Source organism: Callospermophilus lateralis, chromosome 7, assembly GCF_048772815.1.
Source record: "Callospermophilus lateralis isolate mCalLat2 chromosome 7, mCalLat2.hap1, whole genome shotgun sequence".
Classification (NCBI taxonomy): Eukaryota; Metazoa; Chordata; class Mammalia; order Rodentia; family Sciuridae; genus Callospermophilus; species Callospermophilus lateralis.
Genome location: NC_135311.1, coordinates 116749284 through 116775111, shown reverse-complemented (window position 1 = coordinate 116775111; position 25828 = coordinate 116749284). Strand labels below are relative to the sequence as shown.

The 25828-nt window shown below is 41.6% G+C and overlaps 1 protein-coding gene across 1 annotated transcript; it reads right to left on the bottom strand.

The window, feature by feature from the left end:
- Positions 1 to 374: 374 nt before the first annotated feature.
- On the bottom strand, positions 375 to 25456 carry Gnl2 (G protein nucleolar 2). The gene is made up of 16 exons (XM_076860727.2): positions 25294 to 25456; positions 23690 to 23774; positions 22667 to 22761; positions 20793 to 20932; positions 18057 to 18241; positions 14655 to 14721; positions 13318 to 13476; positions 12638 to 12751; positions 8993 to 9121; positions 7505 to 7609; positions 6609 to 6767; positions 6292 to 6405; positions 2310 to 2764; positions 1805 to 1884; positions 1151 to 1242; positions 375 to 573 (listed from the first exon to the last, which is right to left on the bottom strand). The coding sequence occupies exons 1-16, from the start codon at positions 25355 to 25357 to the stop codon at positions 421 to 423; spliced, it is 2196 nt and encodes a 731-aa protein (XP_076716842.2). The 5' UTR covers positions 25358 to 25456; the 3' UTR covers positions 375 to 420.
- Between the last annotated feature and the right edge of the window lie 372 nt (positions 25457 to 25828).

The window sequence follows — 25828 nt, the reverse complement described above, 5'->3', positions numbered from 1 at the left end:
GACAAAAGTTGCCAGAGCTTTTTCCTCATATCTTAAAGTACGACCAGATATACCAAACATCCTTGAAACATGCTACAGCTCTATGAGCTTCCACACACGCTGCTGCCTGGCAGTTCAAAGGAAATACCACTCTGCACCCTGTGGATCTCAGACCCCATTTCAGCACACAGACAGCCAGAGGCACACTCTGGAGGAACTCGGAGCTGACTCAAGTGTTTGAAGAGGTCAATGGACTTGACGATGGAACTCAGTAGGGCTGAGGGCTTTATTTTCACCGGCACCAGTGAATGGCTGCATCTGTCAAGCCTCAGAACACGTGCACTGTGTCCTTAGAAATGCCAAGTGGGCATGAAGAAAATGACTACAATTTCTAATTGTATATTTTTGTATAATATAATTTAATAAACAATTTTTTACATGTTACTGCTTATGTCTGAATCTTTTGTGTCTGTGTTTTTGTCCCTCGGAGTCATTGGTCTTCTTTTTGTTCCTGTTCCTATTTTTCACGTTGTGTGTTTCATAGTAGCGCACACCAACTTTTCTGGATTGCTGCTGCCGTGCTGCTCGCCTTCGCTACAAAAAAAAAAGAAAAACCCAATCAAGCGCTGAAAGTCGTAAAACAGGAGCCTGTCTCTCACCACTCTACCTCCCTTGCAACTAGTGAAACAGGGCAAAGAGAGGTTCCCCCCACAGACCTGTTGACCCCTTCCTGATTCATATTTGGTCCAACCCTCAACCCCACCTCTGATGCCTGAATCCTTTGTGGCATTCCTGAAAATCTGTTCTCCCTGGAGGGCTTGCTCCAACTCCACAGAGCACGGTCACAAAACTGCTCTCGTGGAGGTCAGTGATCTGCCTGCCTAGCCAGTTCTGCTCCTCGGGTCATCTCCCAGGGACCACACAAAACCACCAACTCTTACAAAAGGTAGGTCACAAAGTGTTAGACAGTACCCAGGAACAAATTCCATGGACTATGACATCTGTCCAGTTGGCCACCTCTTGACCCTATTTAAGTGACTTCAACCAGGTAGCTGAGGACTGGGGTTCCTAGGATTCAGCTCTAGACCCACATTCGTTTCAGAAAGTGCATCCTGAGAACTGCACTTCTCCCTACTTTCTACACCTGAGTCTTGGGAACTAAAGCACTTACTTCCTTAGATGTAAGTGTCCTTGGAGTTTTACTTGAACGTTCTTCTTCCCTCTGAGCCTTCCGCTTCCTTCCCTTTTTAGTAGGTGCTGGATCTAAATGATATATAAAACACACATGGGGGAAAAAAAAAAAAAGGAATTTTCTATTCAAAGTTTGCCCTTGAATTCCATGGTGGAGAGGAGGAGGAAGGTGGCCAGTGGATGGGGCAGGTGAGCACAGCATACAGTAAAGCAGGACGAGGCAGGGTGGGGAGGGTGCCAGGTCAGGTCAGACCCCACAGACTATAGTAGGGTTTGCTTTCGTGTCACATAAACATTCCTGATGTGGAAGCTGTCGGTCAAAAGGGGTCAAGAACAAATTCATGTAATGTCCCTGCTCCAATTTGTTTGAGGACCCACCCTTAGATTCTTAGACTAACACTGTACCCTTCTTAGGAAGATGATTCCTGAATTGCCAAGTTAATCCTGACAAAGTGAACAATGAGAAGCAGATAACCCAATTTGTATGATTAATACTATAGAGAACCAGGTCATGTGCCAGATAGGGTAAGTATCTGTGTGGATGCTAGTAGAGGTCACCTGGAAGTTCAACTTAGGTTCCCAAAATTCTAAAGATGCAAGTCACATTTAAATTATTTAAATAATGTATCTTCACCTATATCATTTTCTTCTTTAGATGATTTTCTCTTTTCTTCAGGTTTGGCAAAAACCATTTCACTTAACCCCTTGGATATTCTGAAACAGAAAAGCAAAGTAATGAAGCAGCCCAACATTCTCTTCAGTCACCCGCAGCAGGGTGCCTTGGAGACCTGCAACAACCTCTAAAATAAAGAAACTCCACTCCTGTTAACACCAGGGGGAAAAAGTTGGTGGAGTTCCTTGGGCATTTCTAAGATACTGGATAACTAATTTTCTCATGCTTCAGGGAGCTAAATGTGACAAGATTCACACAATTTCTTCTTAAAATCTGCAATGACCACCACCCACACATAAGTACTGCAGGACAGGGGCGGGTAGGCTCAGTGGTAGAACATTTGCCTAGTGCACTCAAGGCCCCGAATTCCACCCCTAGCACTAAAAACAAAAGCACTTTTCCCCATACTTCTGGCAAGTTTTGGGGAAAAGAACAAATGCAATTCATTTAATGGTGAAAATATTACCTGACGGCTGAAAACTTTTTAGCCTTGGCTTTGTTTAAAAACTTCTGGTATTTTGCAATCTTCTCATCCAGGGCTTTAATGACTGCTTTGGTGTCACTTTGCCCTGGCTCTTCCAGGGACTCCTGGTAAGACTCGGCCTCGCCTTCCTCCCCTGGCTGCTCTTCTTCTTCCTCCTCCTCAGCAGACAAGCTCTCCAGCTCTTCTTCAATATCTGACACCTCCACAGGAACCAGGTCATCCCCAGAAAACTGGGGCACTACATTGATTTTGCCAAAGTTCTGGCGAACCCGTGTGAGGATCTGCTGCATCTCTGAGCTGGCATTGCAGGAACTGTCCTCTTCTTTTTTTCCCTCAATGACGGATTCTGACCCTTTACCTACAGTTTCTGTGGTTTCCTCTTCTGGGTTGTTCTGGGTTGTTTCTGTGGCAATTTCCAAAGATGAGGGTGGTGGAAGCTATTGAGGCCAAGAAGGAGCAGATGCCAGGAGAGAAACAGAATCAGAAAAGGAAGCAAATGCCTGAGCTCACACCTTGCTCTTGAATGAGCAGCCAACATCTTAGAACCAAGAAAAATACGGAAAATATCTACATTTGAGTCACATCCTTCATCTATTCTAAGCCAATATATGTCAGACCCAGAAACAAAGGATCAAAGGAACTGATATGCCCTTCTAAAAGATGCACCCATTTTAACAGTACTGAACCAGGGAAAACCAATCGATCATTTAGTAGAGACAGGTAATGTTCCCTAGATGTTCCTGGAGAGTACTGTGATGAACATGGAGCTACTGAGATAAGCACATGGCACCATATGAAGATGAAACAAGAGCTGAACAGTGAACAGGACCAGGAGAGGCATGTGAGGAGGAGGCATCTTAAAAGAAGAAAGTCCAAGAATGCTGGAATAACTGGATTTTTTTCACAGAACTCAAATGATTTCCCAAAGAAGAGCAGGTATGTAGGGCTGAGGAAGTAGCTTGGTGGTGGAGTGTTTGCCTAGCATGCACCAAGTACTAGGCTCAATCTCTAGCTGGAAAAAAAAAAAAAAAGAACCAGTTGCAAAGCACTAAATATGTCAGGAATCCATAAAATCCAGGAGAATTGTCCATTTTTCTAGTGAGGCAATTTTTAGCTTTCAAGTTCAAGAGGTTTCTGCATCACCAATAGAGAAAAAGAAAGGAAAGACTCACAGCGTAGGAGAACGTAATAGTTTTGGGGGCTAGGTTAGATATGGAACCCACGACCTTCTGCATGTTAGGCAAATACTCTACCACTGAGTTATACCCCCAGCCCCAGCAGGATAGTTCTTAAGAATTATGCGAACTCATTACCTAAACTTAATGACTAGAAAGGAAAGAAGGACTGAGGTAAGTCCAATGTTTCCACATAGACTCACAAGCACACAGACTTCCAGCTGGTTTAGACCCAGCCTCCTGCCCCTCCAACTCAGCCAGCCACTTCTCTCCAGCACTCTGCGTAGGCCACGGACACCCCATCTCAGGTGCTCTGGCTGTGCTGCTCCCCTTGCCTGGAATGTTCTCCTCCCAAGACAACTGAAAGGCTCCAAACCTGAAGTTCACTGCTAGAAAGCCACTTCTCAGAAGCCCTTCCCAAGCTCCCCACTCACAAGAGACCTTCTCTGCCTGCCTCAACACCTTACCCCGGTTGAGTTTTCCTCATAGCACATGACACTTCTTGATACATTTTTTATGTATGTATTTAGGGAGACAGATAACATTTAGTTTTTGTCCCAGAGCTCCTAAAAATCTTGGCATTTCCTGAGGGCCAAGGGTCTCTTTTGCTATTCATAAGCCCCTCTCTCTCACACCTGCATAAGTTAATATGATGACTTATGATGGGATTCCCAGGTAGCTTCAGAATGGAGGCTGGTCTCCAGAAAGACAAAGGCATGACCTTCAGCCCCACCCAACCTCTGGGGAAGGAGGGGGAGCTGGAGCCCAATCACCAATGGCCACTGACTTGATCAATGTGTCTGTGTAAGAAGCCTCATAACCATTCTTCCCTGATGGGGCTCAAGGGCTTCCAGGCTGACGTGCCTGTAGACCATGAAAGCACCCAGAAGCTCCCTGCTCTTCCACCCATGCTCCAGGCATCTCTCACTTTGCCGTCCCTTACTTACCTCTATCATCTGTAATAAACTGGTAATCATAAGGCAAGCACCTTCCTAAACTGTTTTGTTCCAGAAAATTATCAAATCTTAGAACCCCTAAATGTGCGATCAGTAGGGCCTAAGTGGGAGTTGTCTGGGAATCCCACTGGCAGCTGAAGTGAGAGCAACCCTGTGGGACAGAGCTCTCAACTTGTGGGGTCCACGCTAATTCCAAGAATCCTATGAAATTGTTGGACACACAGCTGGTGTTAGAGAACTGCAGAATTGGTGTGGGGAAATGACACATATCTGGGGACACGCATACGCACACAGAGGAATATCAGGGCCCTGCCCACTAATCATTGCAGCATCTCCAGTACCCTGAGGGCTCGGGCCACAGCAGATCCTCCACTGGTGGAGTGCAGGTGAGTGAATGTCTCAACAAATGAATGACCTAATATACAACAAAAAGGGAGAGGAGCTATTCTGCACAGAATTTGGGTGTGTGTGTAGCAGGGGAGCGAAGAAGGAAAATTCATCAACATCACTTCAGATATTTTAAATTTAAAAATTTTGGGAAAATGTTCCAACTGGTATTATCTAGCTACAACTACAACTCTGAAAATAGTATCTTTAAGAGGAAACCAGAACTATAAGTACCCAAACAGAAGCAAAATTTGAAGTTACCACTTCAAGAGACTTGGTTGAGTTTTGAAACAGGCCCTAAAAAGAGCCTTGAACCTTGAGGCAGCTCACTGTCCAGGTCAGGGAACCAGGGAGTTTCCTGACCCAGGTCAGAGGCTCCAAATCTAAGACTTCTTTCCATAAGCATCACCTCTACATGATGAACTGTGAGCAGGACCAGGAGAGACAGGGGCACATAACACTCAGCCACATCCCCAGTTCTTTCTATCTATCTATCTATCTATCTATCTAGGTGCTGGGGATTGAACTCAGGGGCACCACTACCCCAGCTCTTTTTTGATTTTTATTTAGAAACAGGGTCTTGCTGAATTGCTAAGACTGGCTTTGAACTTGTGATCCTCTTGCCTTAGCCTCCTGAGCTGCCGAGACTGCAGGAGTGGGCCATCACACCTGACTCATTCTATATTTTGAGACAGGCTCTTGCTAAGTTGCATAGGACCTCACTAAGTTGTTGAGGCTAGCCTCCAATTCGTAATTTCTCTGCCTCAAACCTCCCAAATTGCTAGGATTACAGGTGTGCATGATGCACTTGGCACATGGTTGGTTCTAACAAATGTTTGTTAAACAAATGAATCTTAGCAGTGCCTCCATTCCTCATACAGAAGAAAAGACAGAGGTACCAGAAGATCCCTTACATTTAATAAGCTGGTATTTAAGCTTGGTCTCCTATTTTATTTCTGCTTATTAGTCTCTGACACCACTCTCAAAAGTAATGGTGGGGAAGGGCGGGGGTGGTGGTGGCTGGGGCTGTAGCTCAATGGTAGAGCACTTGCCTAGCATATGAGGCATGGGGTTTGATTCTCAGCACCACATAAAAATGCCTAAATAAAATAAAGGTATTATGTTCATCTTCAACTAAATTTTTTTTCTTAAAATAAATATAGTCATGGGCCCAGCACAGTGATGCATGCCTATAATCACAGCAACTGGGAAGGCTGAAGCAGGAGGACCACAAGTTAGAGGCCAGCCTCAGCAGCTTAGTCAGACCCTATCTCAAATAAATAAACAAACGAATAAATGTTATGGTAGTGGCACTCTGGAATGAGACACTGCAGCTGAGATATCTACCACAAAGAAAGATGCTCTACTGAGAGAGGCAACCAGAAGTTACACCACATCGGAGTAGACAATCACGCTTTCCAAGAGTTGGGTCCACCATATTCTTACCTGGGGATCAGCTGGTGGCTCTGCATTGGGTGGCTTGACGAAGAAAGGAATCCGGCCCCTCTGCCAGTCATTGAGAACCATCTTACCCACAGTCCGCAAGTCAGGCTCTCCACCCTGAAATGTTAGGAAAGATTCCCAATTAAATTCAAAGAACAACGCCACCTCCAATTTGGGGGCACTTCAGCTGTCGCAGCTATTCACCATCACTTTTTGGTTAGTTTCACACTGTTCACACAATGCACACAGAATAGTTCCACACTAAACACACACATGCCTGTAGTGTATACCAGCCCAAATTCTCTTAGACTCTGGATCACCTTTAGTAACTTCCCAGTGCGAAAAGCGAGCTTCCCAAGAAAGTCCTCAGCGTTCTCCCAGGAATCAATCTTGTATGTCTTGCTGATATATTCTGGCTTTGCCCGCTCAAGGACAGCACCAATGTGGTCTTCAGGAGTCTTAATTTTTTCAACTTGAACCTACATGTGCATAGAAATCTCTTGCTTGTAAGGAGGTAGGGAAGTTTCTGGTGTTCTTCATAACATGAAATAGGTTTCAGTATTACAGGGCGAGTGGACTTGGCAGGAGTCTCTCTCTGAGATGGCTACATATGGCTGGCAGCAGGAAACACCACAGAAAATACCAGGCCATGGAGCCCAGAATTCAACTTTTCTAACAGTTCACCAAAACTGTGTGGCTTCCATAAGCAGTTTGACCATGGAATGCTTCCTGCTACCCATTTGCAGAAATAATTAACAGCCTGCCAATTCCAGAACTCGAAAAGAATGGAATTGTTTTAAGAATGGAAGGGAAGAATGTACACAGGATGCATGGTTAAGGTCAAGGGGAGTCTTCAGAGTTTTTGATTGTATTCAGAAACAAATGAGGAAATGACTGGGCTCCAAAATGACTCAACCCATAAACCCTCTAAGATGAATTATCACTGAACATAAATAGGCCCTGCTTCCCTTTGGATCCTGTGTGTAAACTACAAACTGCTACAGATGATACTGACCAGATATGCTCATGGTTTCACTAACTCCTCAAGTAGGCTGAAGTGGAGAGAGAGGCTGCCCTGTGCAGCATCATGTGCCTGAAGTTTGGTTAGACAGGCTGACCCCAAACTGCCTTGTGAATGGGAAGAAAGCAAAGGTTTCCAGTGTTCCCTAAGAAACTTCCCAAAAGGCAACAGAGGCTTTGGGACCAAATTACTCACAACTCCTTTCAGCACAATGTCTGTTTCCGAGTCCTCAGAGGGGTAAACCACACCTGGACAGTCAATCAGGAATATGCGCCGCATCAAGGTGATGTACTGCCAGACCTGCAGTCGAAAGCAGAGACACCCCTCAGTCAAATGCTCAGAGCTACACGTCACACAATCGCACGGCTGCTGCAGTAGAAGCACAGAGTGAAGGGAGGAGTCAAAGCAAAGCAACCTGCAGGATAATCCAGTGCTTTTCTCCTGTTTGTGCCACACCCACAACACTTCCACCAAGGACCCAGGTTTCATCAGCTAAGAGTGCAAAAATTATGCAGAGACAGGATTTTCATTTAGCATCACACAGAAACACCCAGTGAACCATTCTCTGGGTTTAAAGTGGTCTGGAAGCAGAGTACTGTTTGTCTCTTTACCTCTAAACCAAACCATGCTATTCCCCAAACACTCTGTTCCCTGGCCCCCCACTCTCGGATTCTACCAGAAAGTGGAGTTTTCTTTTTTTTGTGGTGTGGGTTACTGAGGACTGAACCCAGAGATGCTCTACTACCAAGCTACATTCCAACCACCACACCATTTTCTTGATGTTGTTGTTTGTATCAGGGACTGAATCCAGGGGTTCTCAACCACTGAGCCACATCCCCAGTTCTTTTTGAGACATGGTCTCCCTAAGTTGCTTAGGGCCTCATTATATAGTTGAGACTAACCACAAACATATAATCCTCTTGCCTCAGCCTCCAGAGTTGCTAAGATTAAAGGTTTGCACCACTATGCCTGGCTTTATTTTTGAGACAACTATCTTGCTAGACTGTGGAGTCTGGCCTCAAATTTGTGATCTTCCTGGTTCAGCCTCCCAAGTTGCCATGGTTATGAGTATGTGCCACCATGCTCAGCCAGGAATTCTTAACCCCAGCGGCTCGGGAGGCTGACAGAAAAAATCACTAATTCAAAGCCAGCCTCAGTAATGGCACGGTGCTAAGAAACTCAGTAAGACTGTGTTTCTAAATAAAATAAAAAATAGGGCTGGGGATGTGGCTCAGTGGTTGGGTACATCTGAGTTCACTCCCCAGTACCCCCCCAAAAAAAAGTAAAAGGCTGGTATGGCAATTTGAAATAGGCTTAAATATAAATGGCCTTAACTAAATTACACCAAAGCTACACAGTAGCATAAGAAGTATGCTCAAGTCTTACTGAAATGGAAAGCAAAACAAACAACAACAACAACAAAAAAAAAAAAACCCTGGTACATTCAAAATTAGTATATGGAGAACTAAACTGCCAACAGTGGTTTTATCCAAGCAAAGCAGATAGGGCTGGTGGTGTGGCTCAGTGGCCGCATGCTTGCCTAGCATGTGCAGGGCCCTGGGTTTGATCCCCAGAAGAAAAGAAAGAAAAAGTGTAAGGGGGAGAGACAGAAATCCCTATGTCTGAAACAATCACCCATGACAGAAATAAAATACGTGGAAGTCAAGCCCAAGTCAGACGTACCTTGGTTTCACCTGCAATGGGGGCCACGTTACAAACTTTCTTGGAGCGCAGCGTGTTTATCACAGAGCTCTTGCCAACATTTGGGTAGCCGATGAACCCCACGCTGATCTGTTTCTTATCAGTGTGCAACTGTGCAAAAAAGGAATACACACCACATCTGTTCAGTCATGAATATCCCTTAAGATAAACTGCTAATCTGCTGATCTGAAGGATATAGCACAAACCTGTTGGTACGTGATTGGAAGCCTAGACACATACCAGCTACACAGCCTCAGTGAGCTGCACACAAATATTGATTAATAAATCAGAGGCAAGTCATTTCCTCGGTATCCACATGAAATTACCCTTGAATGTTTTAAGGTTAACAATGTGTAGGTCAAGAAAAAATTCATAAACATTGAATGATAATTTCAAGGAATAACACAAAGTCCTGAAATTAAATGTTGGGTACCTTTGAGAAGAGGACTAAAAGCCAAAGGCCTGGCTCTGGCAAGTGGCCAAACCCCTTGTTCCCCACCCTCACTCAGCACAAGCACATGGCTTCTCTATTCCCCAAGAAGTCCAGGTCCTCAGGAAATCCTGATTTTGAGACCCTGCATGTCTGAAAATGTTTTATTTTCTAACCTAAAATGGATCCTTTTAAATATACCAGCAGCAAAAGGCTATTTCCCAAGTCATACACTCAAAGCCTAAGTATCAAACAGTGAGACCTTGTTCCTATTCCCAGAGAGAGCTCACGACCCAGCAGCTGTACTAGGGATTGATACAGAGGTGTTCTATCACTGAGTTACATCCCCAGCCCTTTTAAACTTTTTTTTTTTTTTTTTAAATTTTGAGGCAGGGTCTTATTAAGTTGCTCAGTTTGGCCTTGAACTTGTGATTTTCTTGCCTGAACCTGCCAAGTTTCTGGGATCTCAGGTGTTCCCCACCACATTTAGCTGGCAGCCAGGTTTATATACCTGCCAGGGCTAGAAATTAGAAGACTGTTTTAGAGATACAACCATAATAAAAAAAGACCTATCAACAGTGACATCTGTTTTACAACAAAATATCTGGGTCACTATCTAATCACCCCACAATGAAATCTATCAGTCAATAAGCCACTATGCCAAAAATTTTTTAAAAATCATTTTTTGGTGCCTTATTCCTTTGTTCAGATGAAATCTTTCTATTTTATCAGGGCAATCTTGAATTCCAAGGCTTAGGCCATCCTCCTGCCTCGGCTCTTGAGCAGCTGGGATTAAAGGCTCATACCACCACACCAGTAAAGTATTCTGAAATATGGAGAATAACCATTTGAAACATGACTAGCAGAAAAGACAGTAAAACAAAGAAACTTGGAGCCAACAAAGTCAATGTTGGGAATAAGGAAAACTTGAAAACATCACTACCATTAACATTCTCAGAGAGACAAAGAGGATATTATAGATGTAAAGTGATGTATAAGAGGTAGGGAAAAAAGAGGTAAGAGCTTTCAGAAATTAAAAATCAAGAGTGACCAGAAAAAAATACATTTTGTGACAGAAGAACTAGATAAACAAGTCAAGAAAACTGAGCAAAATAATTAAGTACTAAAATCAAGAAAAGATATGAAAATTCAAGAATTAAGCCAAGAGGTAAAAATCAAATTCCTGAATGAGAAAAAGATGATGGATAGTGAAAAGGAAATTTCAAAGAAACAGACAATACCAGGCTGGATGTCCCATGGAATGCCTAGCTCACTCCACAATAAGAGACCCAGCTTCAGACACAATACTGTGAAATTCCAAAAGAGAAATTTTCTAAAAAGATCACAGCCACAAAAATCACAACCATTCAGGAGGTGGAAGCAAGAGGATCACAAATTCAAGGGCACCCTGAGCAACTTAGCAAGACATTGTCTCAAAGTAAAAAAACAAAACAAAACAGTTCTTGTGAAGCACCCCTTCTCAGGTAACTTTTAGAAAATAAATTCTCAGGTAACTTTTAGAAAATAAAATTATAACTAATTCAAGGAATTAATTATAATTAATTATAATTCTTTGAAATGTTCTTTCAAGTCTAATTGTTTTAATGCTTTGTCTTTTGTCTCATAACCACAAGTAATAAATTCCTTCAGGAGGGTACAGCTGCATATGCCTATAATCCTAGTGACTCAGGAGGCAGAGGCAGAAGGATCACAAGTTCAAGGCCAGCCTTAGCAAATCAGCAAGACCCTGTCTCCAAATAAAACATAAAAAATCAGGCTGGGGATGTGGCTCAGCATCTCCTGGCTTCAATCTCCAGCATCCCCCTACCCACATCAAAAAAAAAAAAAAAAAAAAAAAAAAACAACAACAACAACAACAAAAAAAAAACACCATAAAACAAAAACAGAAGGAGTAAATTGGACAAAAATAAAAGTGATCCAACATAGGAAAAAGCCCTGGGAATGAAGATAGTGAAAGGAAATCCCAGGAAGACCACAGCAGGCCTAGGAATAGTCAGTTCCCGTCAACTGGAGGGAGGACCAAGGGCTGGCCACCAAGGCAGATCCTGTTACATGTGGACACATTCCCACTCTACCAGAGCATCTCTGGACTATTAGTAATAGACACAAACATAAAAAGAACAAATTAACACCAGAGAAAAACAAAGGTTTTCATCAGAAAGGAATTCTAATCGTATCACAGAGTGACTCAGCTACACTAGTGTTTCACACAAACATAACAACATAAACACTGATTGAATAATGATGTGGTCCAACACTGTCCAATTCTATAGGGAAAGCAGGAGGAGGAAAGTACGTGTGGAGGGAAGGTGACTGTAAGAAATCTAATCACTACTGGAAGTGTGGCTCGGTGTTATAGTCATATACTTAGCATGCATAAGGCACTGGGTTCAACCCTCAGAATGTACATGCGCATGCGCGTGCACACACACACATTTAATCCTCACTTTCCAGAGCAGGAAATTAAAAGTATCTTAAACAAGGAAGAGAATTAGGGAAGTTCAAAAGATCAAATGATAGGCATGTGTTAACAACATGAAGAAAAATACCAGAAATGATGGCTAAGAGTACTTGGAAGTGTTTCCTTCTGGGAAGAGGGAAAGGGTGGCACAGGTGACATGTGTTTTTCGTTAGAAGACAGGTAGAATTAATCAAAAATACACACACAATTACAGATAAGAGCATGAAGATAAGTTTTAAGACATCTGAGAGAGTGATCTGGTCCCAGGGCATCCATGACAACTGGCATCTGAGGCTTGAATGTGGGCAGCGCCCTCTCCAGGCCAAAGGATGATACATAGGCCCCGAGGGAGGAAGAAGCAAGGTAGGCCTCGCAAACCAAAGAAAGAGAGGACAGCAACCCATCGTTTCTAAAGGGAAAGAAGAAAATACATTGGTAAATTGGAGCTTGTTTATTTATAATATGTGGACACACAGAGTGCAGGGAAGACATCCACCGGACCAGAATGTGGCAGAAAGGGAATCCAGGAGTGGGGCAAAGGTGGAGTGAGAAAACACCTCAGGATCCCTCATACTTCACAGGCTCTACACATTTTTACATCTCTAGAATACATGGAGGGAAGTGAGGCTGGCAACTTTTGATGCACAGCGGCAAGTGATCTGCACACAAACTCCCAGCTACCAAATTCCTAGAACAACAGAGCAGGTCTTCATACCTTTCCAAACTGCCGAAGAAGCTGAATGAATGCTCCTTTGCCAAAGGGGTTGGTGAGACTTGCATGGAAGGCAAGGGTAGGATAGTCCTGAGAGAGGACAGCAACCCATCTTTTCTAAAAGGAAAAAAGAAAATACACTGGTAAATTGGAGCTTGTTTATTTATAACATGTGGAAGAATCGAAGCTTGAATTACAGTTTGAATTGTGTTTCAAATGCACTGTTGCCTAAGGGAAAATGCTAGTTATAATTCTTTGAAATGTTCTTTCAAGTCTAATTGTTTTAATGCTTTGTCTTTTGTCTCATAACCACAAAAACAATATTCCAAAAATGCCTTCATTGCTACTAAATGCAATTAATGGAACGCAATGTGGAGCAGGCTAGTAGCTATGGCAGCTGCTGCCTTCTGACAGGGCACACACTCGCCTGTCCTTGGGGGCCCTGCAGCTGTCCCATTACAGACGACCAGAGAACAAAAGGAGTTGCTGCTACCCACCATTGGTGAAGCTCACTTTGGTTGTTTCAGTAAGAACACTCCAAAAACGACTAACTGCTCAAGAGTACAATACCTTAATGTCTTAATGCCCAGAGACCATGAAACTGATGTGTTAACAGATAACTCAAAGTGTACAAGAGCTGAGTGGCCTTGAGAGTCTTGTGTTTTATCAGTAGCTGTACTTACTGTGGCCCAGGTTGGAACAAGGTCACATTTGTTGAGCACAAAAATAAGATGTTTCCAGGGTTTTTCCTTTTTTAAGTAAGCCTCAATATGAGAGGAACGGGTACCCATTGGATCTCTAGCATCAAGAACTTGAACAACAACATCTGATGAATCTATCACCTGTGAATTCAAGAGACAGAAATGGTTTGCTACAGTATAGAGAAAATTAAAGAGAGATGACATTTAAGGAAACTGAGGAAATAATATTTAGAGACAACCACAACTCAAGTCTGGTGAGAACAGATGCTAGCCAACCTCAATCTGACACTTGAATGTGGGCAAGTGATGAAAAAATTCAAGATTTTTCAACCTGTAACTATTTGAAACTTAACAAATTTCAAATAGGAAAGCCAACTTGGATAAGACCTATTTCATCTCATAACTACTAGAGATTATTAAACTTAATCTATCACTTCCATAAGTTTCTAGTATTATAAGTCTCATGTATTTTTCTAGAAAACGAAATTATTTAATTTACCTTTATAGTCTTAGTTTCCTATTAGATGCTGTTTAATTATGAGACTATGCTTAAAGGTCTTTCTTCCTAGAATATTATTACACAGACTCAAAACACGAGTTAGGGGCTGTGGTTGTGGCTCAGTGGTAGAGCGCTTGCCTAGCACATGTGAGGCACTGGGTTCAATCCTCAGCACCACATAAAAATAAATAAAAGGTATTGTGTTTATATACAACTAAAACAAAATAAAGCCAATACCTCAACTAGTTAAAAAGCATTGTTTGGATCAGGCTTTTTCCACCAACAAGCTCGTAGGGTATTAACCCTTTCCAGATAAGAGTTCTCAGCTATAAAACAAAACAGCTGGACTAATTTAAAACTTCTCATGTGGCTCTAACCATGTAAGATGAATCTAAATAAGAACACCATTTTGGTAGGAAATCTAAATATCAAAAGGAAATATATGAATGCATAAGGTAGCTTTTACTCTTATAAAAGAAATTTTTAAAATGCAATCACTTACAGGTTGGGGTTATGGCTCCACGGAAGAGTACTTGCCTGGCATGTGTGAGGCACTGGGTTCAATTCCCAGCACCACATATAGACAAATTAATAAATTAAATAAAAGGTCCATTGATAACTAAAAAAACATTATTTAAAAAAAATGTGATCACTTACAACAAAGGCAGTATGTGCCTGGCTGCAACATCCTGGTTTCTTTGGGAGGGATAGAGGACAGAATGGGTCAGAGTCTGTACTGTGACACAGCATCCCTATATCAAAATCTGTGCTCGTGAGGGCACAAATCACTCACTCATTTGTGAGAATATTAGAGTCTTACCTTGTAGAGTTCACCCCATATTCTTTTGGACTGTCCCTTTTTGTAGATCTCTTCTTGGGCTTCATTTCTAAACAAGAAAGCACTCCAAATGAGCAAAAGAAGCACTATCAAGACTAAAAGGATGTTTTAGGGAAAAGTCCAACATATCAGAGAAAATGGTATCAAAACCAGTAGAGATGGACTGAAAACAATTTTACAGAGAAACGTTTTTGTTTTCTTTTTTGCAGTACTGGGGATTGAACTGAAGGCCTTATACATGCCAAGCAAGCACTCTACCACTGAGCCACATCCCTAGTCTGCAAACTAAATTTTAAAGTTTTCTGTTTGTTTGTACTGGGGATTGAACCCAGGTACACTTAACCACTAAGCCACATCTCCAGCCCTTTTTATATTTTATTTAGAGACAGGGTCTTGCTAAGCTGCTGAGGCTGGCTTTGAACTCAGCCTCTCAAGCGGCTGAGATTACAGGCATGTGCCACCATGGCCGACTCCCAGATTGAATTTTAGAACTAACCATACCCAAGAGTCCATCAATAGATGAGTGGATAAACAACAATATGATAAACACATGAATGGAATATTATCTAGTTTTAAAGGGAAAGAAATTCCGGCACATGATACAACATGGATAAACCTTGAAGACATTAAGTGAAATAAGGCAGGCACAAAAGGACAAATACTGCATGATTCCACTTACAAGAGGCAGGTACGTAGGTGAGTCAAACACTTAAATGGTAGTTAACAGGGGCTCGGGCAGAAGGGAGCAGGAATTAGCACTAAAAGGACACATGGTTTCAGTGGGATAAAGTTTGGGAGGTGGGCAATAGTGATGATTGTATAATGTAAATGTACTTAATGGCGTTGAACTGCATACTTAGGATGGTATTTTTTTTTTTTTTTTTTAAATACCAAGGATTGAGCCCAGGGGCACTTTACCACTAAGCCACATCCCCAGACCTTTTATATCTTGAGACAGGGTCTCAGAGCCTTGCTAAGTTGCTGAAGCTGGCCTCAAACTTGTGATCCTTTTGCCTTAGCCCCCCAAGGTGACTGGGATTAAAAGCAGGTGACACCGCTCCTAGCTTAAAATGGTAAATTTTCGGTATATTTCACTACAATAAAAAACTAACCAGTTGTAATGAGGCTCAATGTCAAAGAATCATGAAATATCCTTGGCAGGATCTGAATCACCATCTATACTCATAGATACTATGTAAAGTAAGGACATTTTTTCGATAAATGACATTTTTTAGTCTGTTTATTTACTAGTTTCAAAAACATTTACCCAAGGAAACAAAACAAAAATAGCTTTGCCTTTCTCCATTACCTACTGTACATTTTGGAGGAAGAAAAAAATTCTAATCAGAAGAAGACATGAACCCAAGTAGAAAGTTCAAATAATTCTTGTGAACGGACTTGCGCCTGTTTTTACTTGGCCTCAAAAGGCCTGACATTATCTCTAGAAGGTCCAAAGCTGGTGGGCTGACAGCAATGAGGTCACATTGCTGCTATCATTGGACAATGCCCCTTCACATTAATAGGGCAAAACCTCCCTCTTGTTAGAGAGACTTGTGGGGGAAAATGGAGCCCTGCAGTGTAAACCTCTCAAGAGAAGCTAAACTAGAAAATGTGGCAGCAGCCCATCGAAAAACATGCACACATTTAACACTATAATGTGCCCTGTAGGATTTATCTTTGGGGAATAATTAAGGATGAAGACATTTAGCCACACTGATCATTCTCCCTCAGGTTATTTACCATATGGTAGAACCATAAACCAGCACAAATGTCTAAGTCAGACTGGCCACAACAAAATACCGCTGATAATAAACATTACGTGTAGGTGATTGACATGGAAATATATTATTTTTTGTGGGGGAGGGGATTATTACGGGGGATTAAACCTAGGAGAGCTTTACAACTGAGCTACATCCCCAACACTTTAAAAAAAATTTTTTTTTTTTTTGTACTGGGAATTGAACCCAGGAACACTTAACCACGGAGCCACATCTCCAGTCCTTTTTTGTATTCTAGAGATAGGGTCTCACTGAGTTGCTCAGGGCTTCACTAAATTGCTAAGGCTGGCTTTGAACTCAAAATCCTCCTGCCTCAGCTTTTGGAGCCACCGATATTAGCACTGCAGGGCTCCATTTCCCCGTACAAGTTTCTCTAACTAGAGGGAGGTTTTGCCCTATTAATGTGAAGGGGCATTGTCCAGTGACAGCAGCGAAGTGACCTCATTGCTGTCAGCCACAAGCTTTGAACCCACTAGGGATAATGTCTGGCCTTTTGAGGCCAAGCAAAAACAGATATGTGCCACTGCACCCAGCCACTAATTTTGTTTTTTAATATTGAGACAGGATATCTATTGCTAACTTGCTGAGGCTGGCTTGGTTTTATTCTTATATTTTTGTTACCAGGGATTGAACCCAAGGGTGCTTAAACTCTGAGCCACATCCCAGCACTTTTTATTTGAGACAGGTCTCACTGGGTTGCTTACAGCCTTGCTAAGTTGCCGAGGCTGGTTTCAAAGCTGTAATCCTCCTGCCCCAGCCTTCAGAGCTGCTAGGATTACAGGCATGCACCACCACACCCAGCAAATATATTCTCAGTAACACAGGAAGACACAAATAAAAGACAAGTTAAAATAGATGTAAGGTATTATATTTGTAAATAAAAAATGAGTATAAGGAAGACCTAAAAGGATAAGTATCAGTGACTGATTCTGAACCTTCTTTGGGTTATGGATCCCCTACATGAATTTGATGAGTTATGGACTATTCCTCTCTTCAGCTCCAAAACAAAACTAAATGAAAACAAAACAACAAAGTTCCACTACTTGGAGCTGGGGCCATGGCTCAGTGGTAGAGCACTTGCCTAGCATGTGTGAGGCACTAGGTTCTATTCTCAGCACCACATATAAATAAATAAATGAATAAAATAAAGATCCATCAACTTTAAAAAAAATTCCACTACTTTATGTGGGTTCATAATTTTCTATGTTATCTTCAGAGGATCACAGGCCACCATAAATACTCAGTGCTTAATTGTTGATAGTTAACAAAGTATTAACAATGCTTTTAATGAAGTAATGGGATTATGGATTATTTTCTTTTTGCTGCATTTTTCAACTTAACTGTATTTTCTAATTTGTCTATGATGGGATATACTACTATTATAATCGATGAAGAAAATATCATTTATTTTTATTTGGGGGATGAAGAGATCTGTGACAATCAAGCCATCCTAAATAGTTTTCTGTCTGGACTGAATTCCACCAATATTTCTGGTCTAAGGGAACAGGAGAACTCTCTATATCAACCCTTCATACAGGCAAAATAGGTAAAACATTTTGTTGCAGAAGAGCAAGTGATGAGGCTCATGCAAACTTTGACAGCATACCTCACACCAGTATCCTCAGTTACCAAATCACGATCCTTGCCCTTGTCATAGCTGTCAGTGGACATTTCAGCATTTTCTACGAGAGACTGCATATCACTTGCAAATAGGTTTGGCCGCTTCCTCTGAGACTTAGGGCCAAATGTAGTTTCAAAACTTTCAGTATCAAGAATGTGCACCTTTGAGTTCTAAAGGGAAAGGAGAATTAAAGATAAAACTAAGGAAAGCACTGAGGAAAAGCAAAAATTTAAAAACCAACCCGGTAAAGGTTTTCTGCCTTTATTTTTCCAGAGCTCAACACACATTGAAATCTAAGTGAACATGAATTTGGTCTAGTTTCAAATCAGAAATGCTTATTTAAATAGCACAAACACTTGTTCTATTCTGAAATTCTGTGAGCTTCTTTGGAGAAACACAAAAGTAATAAATTAAAGCAAATATGAATAGTTGTGTTTAAGATTTGCCAAAACTCTGCTTTATTTCATTTATCATAAAGTTTAGTCAAATGTAATTAAGGCTACAATGATGAAAATTAACTTATCTTTTCTTATTTTTTTTTTTTTTTGAGTTTTCAAATGAGTGCATAAAGTCTGCCAAATTCACAGATTTTGTCAAGGACAATCATACTCAAATTTGTGTTTTTTTTTTAAACCAACTGTAAATGCCAACCTTTTCTTGGAAGTTAATTTCTTTCATGGCGAAAAGGAATCGCTTGTTTTGTAAGATGCATTTTAGTTTCAGATAACATTTTCCCTAATTTAGGTAACATTTTTATTAAATGCACATGGAAAGTCTTTAGATGAAAAACATCTAGCAAAAGTCCAAAATAATACTTTAGATGTGATAAAAGGAACTTGATACTAACTAGAACTTGATGTGCGGTAAGGAGTTACAGGCATAGGAATTCTTGAAGCAGGATAAAAGTCAAAGATTGAGTTAGGATCTATCACGTAACAGAATGTTGAGAGCCAACAGAGAACCACCTTTAAAAAATAAAGTAAAATCACCCCCTTCCCCTTGATACAAACTCCAAACCTCAGGATGACAGAACAACTTTAATTGATCTCCCCTTCCAACCTTTAAAGATCTTTAAACTACTATCACTTGCTTGGATTCTCTAATCCACCTCTTAGTTTACTTGGTATCCTCAGGGAACATCCCCAAAACAGAAGAATCATATTTTGCATAGGAATTAGGTTCTAAAATCAAGTATGACCAAAACTATTCCTGAATATATCTTAGCTTAGAAAATACAGTGTCCATAAACCTACTACATTGTACTTATTAAAATACACATGTAAAGTAAGTTGCATCATTTTTATTGTATTCTACAGAAATACAGTTAATTCTTTTGGGTATAGGTAAATGAACACAGGGCACTTTATTACTAGCTACATCCCAGCCCTATTTTATTCTTAATTTTCTATTTTGAGACTGTGTCTTGCTACACTGCTAAGGCTGTCTGGAACTTGTGATCCTCCTGCCTCAGCCTCCACCTTAGCTGAGATTATTAGCGAGTACCACCTCACCCAGCCAGAAATACAGTCATTCTAATACATAAAAGCTGAATGTGCAAAAGTCCAAGTATATCCGATTTGACTAAAATGTGCACAACAAGATTTCAAAGCAAACAGATATCACACTAAAATAAAATAGGTAAGGGCTTTCAAGGCAAAAGCAGAAAACCTACTGATTTAAGAATTTTCCTGCACCATAATCCAAGCTGAGTAGTCCAACTGCAGACCCTTCATCCTACATATCAGATATTTAAGTACTGGATTTTAGGAGCACGGAACAACTGGAACAAGCAACAAAGCAATAAATCTGTAATAGAACCTCTCTGTTCTTCCCATAAACAGGATTCAATAGCTGGTTAGAAGATGGCTTTAGGGAGAACAGACAAAGAGAACAAGGGAAATGAGCAACTTGCCTGTGGTTCATGAATTGCACTCATGTGTTTCCCTGAAAGAAAACAGCCATTCCACTAATAGGTGCCATTCTTTTAGTCCATCATAAAACAAAACCTAATTGACAAAACCTGAGGCAATAACCAGGCCTTGGTTTTTATTTTGTTCTGCAAGTAAACACTTTTCTTTGAACTGCTTAATCCATGTATGCATGTCAATGTTTCCTCCCCTCCTTATACTGGAACTGAAGTGTATGTACTGGCAATGTTTCTGGGAATTATTATTCAATGCAAGCAAAAACATGCAAGCCAACATTAGACGATGTCTGTGTTCCATGTGACACTCATCCCACTCTTGCCAGATTGTCCTTCCAACTCCAGCAATCAACAGCCAATCTGAATGGCACCTTTTCCCCCGGCTGAAAAGCATTTCCAGGGGCCTCACAAAAGCGAAGAAGCAAGCAAGCAACACCAAAGGCCTCCTTCCAACTCGATCCTAATCCTACATTTCCCCCCAGTCTGATGGAATTACCACTAAGACAAGTTTGCATACCGAAGAAAATGTTAAGGCTCACAGAGAAACCTAACAAAGGGTACATGAAGGGACAGAGTAAGGACTAGAATTCAGGTCTTGCTTGAAGACCTGTTTTGATTCACTACACTACAGCATATTCCTCACAAAACTTGATTCATACTAAAAGTGAGGACCCTAACAAAGATAAACAGAGAAGTCTCAGAAAGTTCAAAGTTTATTAAAGCCAAACAGGTTAGACAGGTTGCCTGCATGCAGTCTGACTGAGAAATTCTATCACCAAAGATACCCTACATCTTACATGAGGCTGGATTCGGTCATGGAGAAGAGACATTGGTAACTTGCTTTGCTTCATGACAACTTTGTATGGATCCTTCATAACTGTATCCATTTCCTCTTGAAATTTTTGTAATGATGCTTGCTTAATCACACGTGTGTTTCCTGTTTTACAAATAAAGAATGTTGCCATTTAATAAATAATTTAGTTTTACTTCTATACCCACCTTCCCACCAATACAATGAAAGGCATGACGCTAAGTTACTCTCCAAGCACCTAGACATCCAATCCCCACAGTCATTTTCAAACTTGAGAGAGGAGAGGAAACAACCAAGAAATTGCCCTTCCCACATTCATATACCATGAATTAATCTACTACCCAGACATACAAGGGAATTTAACAGTTTTCCAAGCCCAATTTCCTGGCTGAATGAAACTGAAAAATAAACATCACTAAGGGACTAAGATTTGAAAAATGTCCTACTTCCTTCTCATTCTGGCAAAGAAATCTGGAGCCAATCACAGCTCATCAATTGATGTAGACCAGGAATCTTGAAGCTCAGAAATGCAATAGTCGTAGTTACAATTTTTAGGGTTACGAATATTAATCACTAAATCCACCAAAGAGAATAAAATGAAGCCCTGAAACACACCCTGGAGAACATCTTAAGTGACAGATCCTAAAGAAAGTACTCAATTAAATAGCAGCAGCATAACAAAATTCAAAATATCAAGGCACTGTTGATAGAAATGCATAAAAGACACTCCCTGTATATTAGGCACTATTCCAAGCACTTTACATGTATGTATTAATTTAATTGCCACAACAGTTTTGTGAGTTAGTACTATTTTTATTCTTTTTGTTTTTGTTTTGCAGTACTGGGGATTGAACCCAGAAGCACTTTACCACTCATGTATCTCCAGTCCCTTTTGTTCTTAGTTTTGAGACAGGATCTCACTAAGTTGCCTAGGCTGGCCTCAAATTTGTGATCCTCTTACCTCAGCCTCCTAAGTTCCTGAGATTACAGGTTTATTCTCATTTTACATAAGAAATTAATAGACTTAACAATTTTACCCAAACTCATACAAATGGCAGAAGTTGATTCCAAACTCAGGTACTCTATAGTCCCAGTACCCATGCTAAATGCTCTTCTACAGTCTTCTTTGACATGTCTTTTTTTTTTTTTTCTTTCTTTCTTTCTTTTTTTTTTTCCGTGTACTGGGATTGAACCCTGGGCCTTGCACATGCTAGGCAAACACTCTAGCACTGGGCTACATCCCTCATCCCCCTTTTGACACTTTTTTGTTTTGCACTTCTAAAGGGGTATCCCAACAAAAAGTGTAAAAGACATTCAAAAGACATTGCCATCTGCCCCCAAGCAAGGAGTTCAAATACCAGGTAAATGATGACCATCACATATCTTACCAATGGCCATGGGAAAAGCTGAAAAGTCAAAAGGAAGAAGCCTCAATAGGAGAGAGTCTATTCACTCCTGGAAGCACCAACAGTGAGATCCACTCTGGGAGTTAATGGCACAAACACATCTGCAAGGCCACCTTTCAAACAGTAATCTCTCTAGGCAACCAGAAATTAAAGGGTAAGAGTTCCAAGGTCTAGGAATGCTAGTCAATAAGAATTGTTTTTAATCTGCTTAAGACAGTTCACTTACAATTAAGAATGATAAGCTCTCTTCAAAAAGAGACTTAAGAAATCCACCACTTTCCCCAGTACTTCTTCTATTACGGGTACTTTTTATCTCTTCCTCCTATAACTTTTGAGTTTCACTCACCAAAAGCTCCTTTTAGACACTTAAAATGCCTTTTAGATGTTTAAACATTCTAGTCTTTCCCATACAACATTCGTTCTGTTGCACAAAATAACAAGGGACAGTACTCACCAAACCATTTAATATTTGGCTCTACGCGTGCCACTGTGCCAGAAGCTACTGTTGACTGATACTGTAGAGGCTTAATCACTTTACCACGACTGTTCCTAAATTGGGGAAATAACAGATTCTGGTTTGACGAAAGAAGAAAGGCAACAGCAAAGCTTGGTTTACAGAATACCCTTTCCATCAAAAGGACTTTTTTTTCTTTTAAATGATCATGCAGTACAGATTTCAGTAAACAAAAAGTACTTCTATATTTGAAACAGATTGCCCAAAAGTCATTTAACCTCTTGCAACAGAGCACGTAATGATTTCTGCTAGATGAGTAACAATGCTATGTTTAAAAATCTGCTCATTGTTTGTTTGCTTTAAAAAAAAAAAATCACATATTTGAGTTTTTTGGTAATTATTTGAAGCCTGGTTTAAATGAATTTTAAGTAGAGGATGATTTACTCTGGAACTCAAAATTCTAAAACAAACTGCAAAGAGGTGACTAAGGCAGATTAAGTTCACTGACGTTTGTGTTTTAGACACATCTTTTAGAACAGATGAAGAATCTAATTACCAAACAAATTAAGACCAGCTAGCAAAATGCCACACTCAGCAAGTCCCTAGGGTGGAGGCTGCCTCAGCAGAACTGAGCTGGGATGAGTTTCCAAGTGCCACAATGTTGTGATCTAAAAAGTCTGGCACTGAAAAACAGTTTTTCTGGCAGTTTTCATAACTATATACTTTGATTTCTACCTGATGGATATTTAATTCTGAGATTTAAAATGCCATTTGTGGAGACCTGGACTGTGAGGAGCAAGACACTTGTCACCTGTTGAAAGTACTATGAAACAATCACTATTTCACCATCCACTACCCATGCGTTTAGCCAAAAATGAATGACTTCATATAGAAGTGGTATTTGACAACATATTTCTCCTGTTTGGGGAAAGTGAGGGTGGGAACACCAAAGGCTTAACAGGTCTCAGCTACAAGTCAAGGGTACAAAGGAAAGGGGAAAGAATGGCAATACCCAGTCCTCACCTGCGCTCCTTTTGTCTATACATATTCAGGCGGCGGATGGTGGCACGGTCCCTCATGTTTTGGCCTCCTGCTCCCTGTACTCGATCTAGAAAGGGCAGAAGTAAACAGTACACTATTTGATAACCAATAAGGATGGTCACAGCTCAAATTGAACCATGTAGCTCACCCACACTGTACAAACTACACCACAAAATCTCTATTTTTTCCATATGTTGCTCCAATAAGCTATTACTTAAAGCTACATGGTATGAAAAAATGTATCCAATCTTTGATCTTCAATATGATTATATATGATAATAGCTAATATTTTAGCTTAATTATGACAATGAACTATCCATATTACAGTCATTATCTCACTTAATCTAAACAATAATCATATAGAGATACATTATGTCTATGCTGCCAGCTAAGAAATCAAGGCACAGACACTTTGCCCAAAGTCACAAAGCTATGAAGCAGCAGAGCCAGAACCAAATCAATATCTGTGCTCTTACACTCAAGACGCCTATCTACGTCTCAGTTTAACTAATACTGGTGCCTGACACATGCAAGGCACCATAGACACTACAGTTTTAATATGGAATTGTTCTTAATGCTCCAGTTTCTTAACTTCCTAATTAAAAAGTTGTCAATTTTAGACTAATTAAAATAAGCAGGAATCCTTCCTTCTACCCCAGAGAGAAAAAGAATGTCAAATAAGCAAGGTAATACTAGCCTAGCTTCTCACCTAAGGAGCCCTTCAAGTCACTTGCTCTTGAAGTAAAAAACTGCCTGGCATTATAGGACTGGGGACTCTACTAAGAAGTGTGGCCACCATGACAAGCCACATCCTCTATTTTGGTTCAGTCTCTTCACCAAAAAAAAAAAAAAAAAAAAAAAACATGACCTCTGACAGCCTTTTGGGGGATAATATTCTCAGATTCCAGTCTACAAAAACTGGATTAATTTATCATCCATCCAGGAAAACATTCAACACATGCTGGGTGGACAAAAATTCTTAACCATATTTTAAAACAAAGTTTGATTAACTAAATCGGAATGAAAGGGACACCCGCACCCCACCAAGCTTATCTTGTTCACCTTGTAGGTGGAACCTTGCCAAAATTTAGACACATATCCAAAAAACACCTGGACTGAAATGCCCATACTTATCTCTCTAGGGTTTCCTAGTCATTTTTACCGGCGAGGAAGAATGCACGGGCCCTTTCTCGTTTAAATGGTCAAAGCTAAGGTGGCAGGAGAGTGTGGTTACGTGTGAAAAGCCCACGGGGTCGGCCTAGGCCACCCTCAAACTATCTTTCTCTGCATCTCACAGCTAGCGAGTCCCCAAGGCTGCCAGAGGCCCGGGCTTCGCTGTCCCCAACCCCCACCGCCTTTCAACCAGGTGACTGCAGTTCGGCCGGCCGGGCTAGCGAGCTGTCAAACCTCCCTGGTGTCCCCAACTGAGAAACCACCTCAAACGCTGGTTGCCTTCTCCATTCTCATCCCCCAAAGCCACTGGGCTAGAGGTCACCCCAAGCGACGCCACTCAGGTGCCCTCCTCCTCCTCCGACCTCCCCCACGTCTCCTCCAAGCTCCCCCTCCGCGAGCCCCGCAGCCCGTACCCGGGTTTGTGCTGGCCTTGGAGGGGTTGATGGTGCTCCTTCCTTTGAACTTGGGTTTCACCATCTTGCCGACGGGACCGGGACGGTTCTGGCTGTCGATGGGTAAACGAGCGCGGAACTCCCCAGGCCCGCCGAGGGAACGCGCGTGAACCACGCAGGACCACGAGCGCGAGGATACGTCACTTCCGCTCGCGCCACGCTCTTCCCCGGCGCGACTTCCTGCGAACGCGCGGCGCGCGCCTTCTCACTCCCGGCCCCGGCCCCGGCCCTGGCCCCGCCCCCGCTCCAGTCTTAGGCTTCAAGCTGCTTGGAGCGCCCGACCACTCCTGCCCTAGCAACCGCCAAGCTGCCCCGCCATAGCAACCTCCTAGTTACCCTAGGAGTAGGGCACAGAGCTCCTAGTTGGGTCCACCCCCAAATAAAGAAGGTTCTTCTCATCCGGCGGGGTGGCTTATACCTGTAATCCACAACGACTTGGGAGGCTGAGGCAGGAGGATTGCAAGTTCAAGGCTCAGCCTGAGCATCTTAGCAAGAC

Coding starts and splice junctions, on each gene's coding strand:
- Gnl2 (XM_076860727.2), bottom strand. CDS start 25,357: ATGGTGAAACCCAAGTTCAAAGGAAGGAGCACCATCAACCCCTCCAAG. Junction 6,768..7,504: donor ACATTGTGCTGAAAGGAGTT/GTGAGTAATTTG, acceptor ATGCACATGTAG/GTTCAAGTTGAAAAAATTAA. Junction 1,885..2,309: donor AAAAAGTTTTCAGCCGTCAG/GTAATATTTTCA, acceptor TTTCTGTTTCAG/AATATCCAAGGGGTTAAGTG.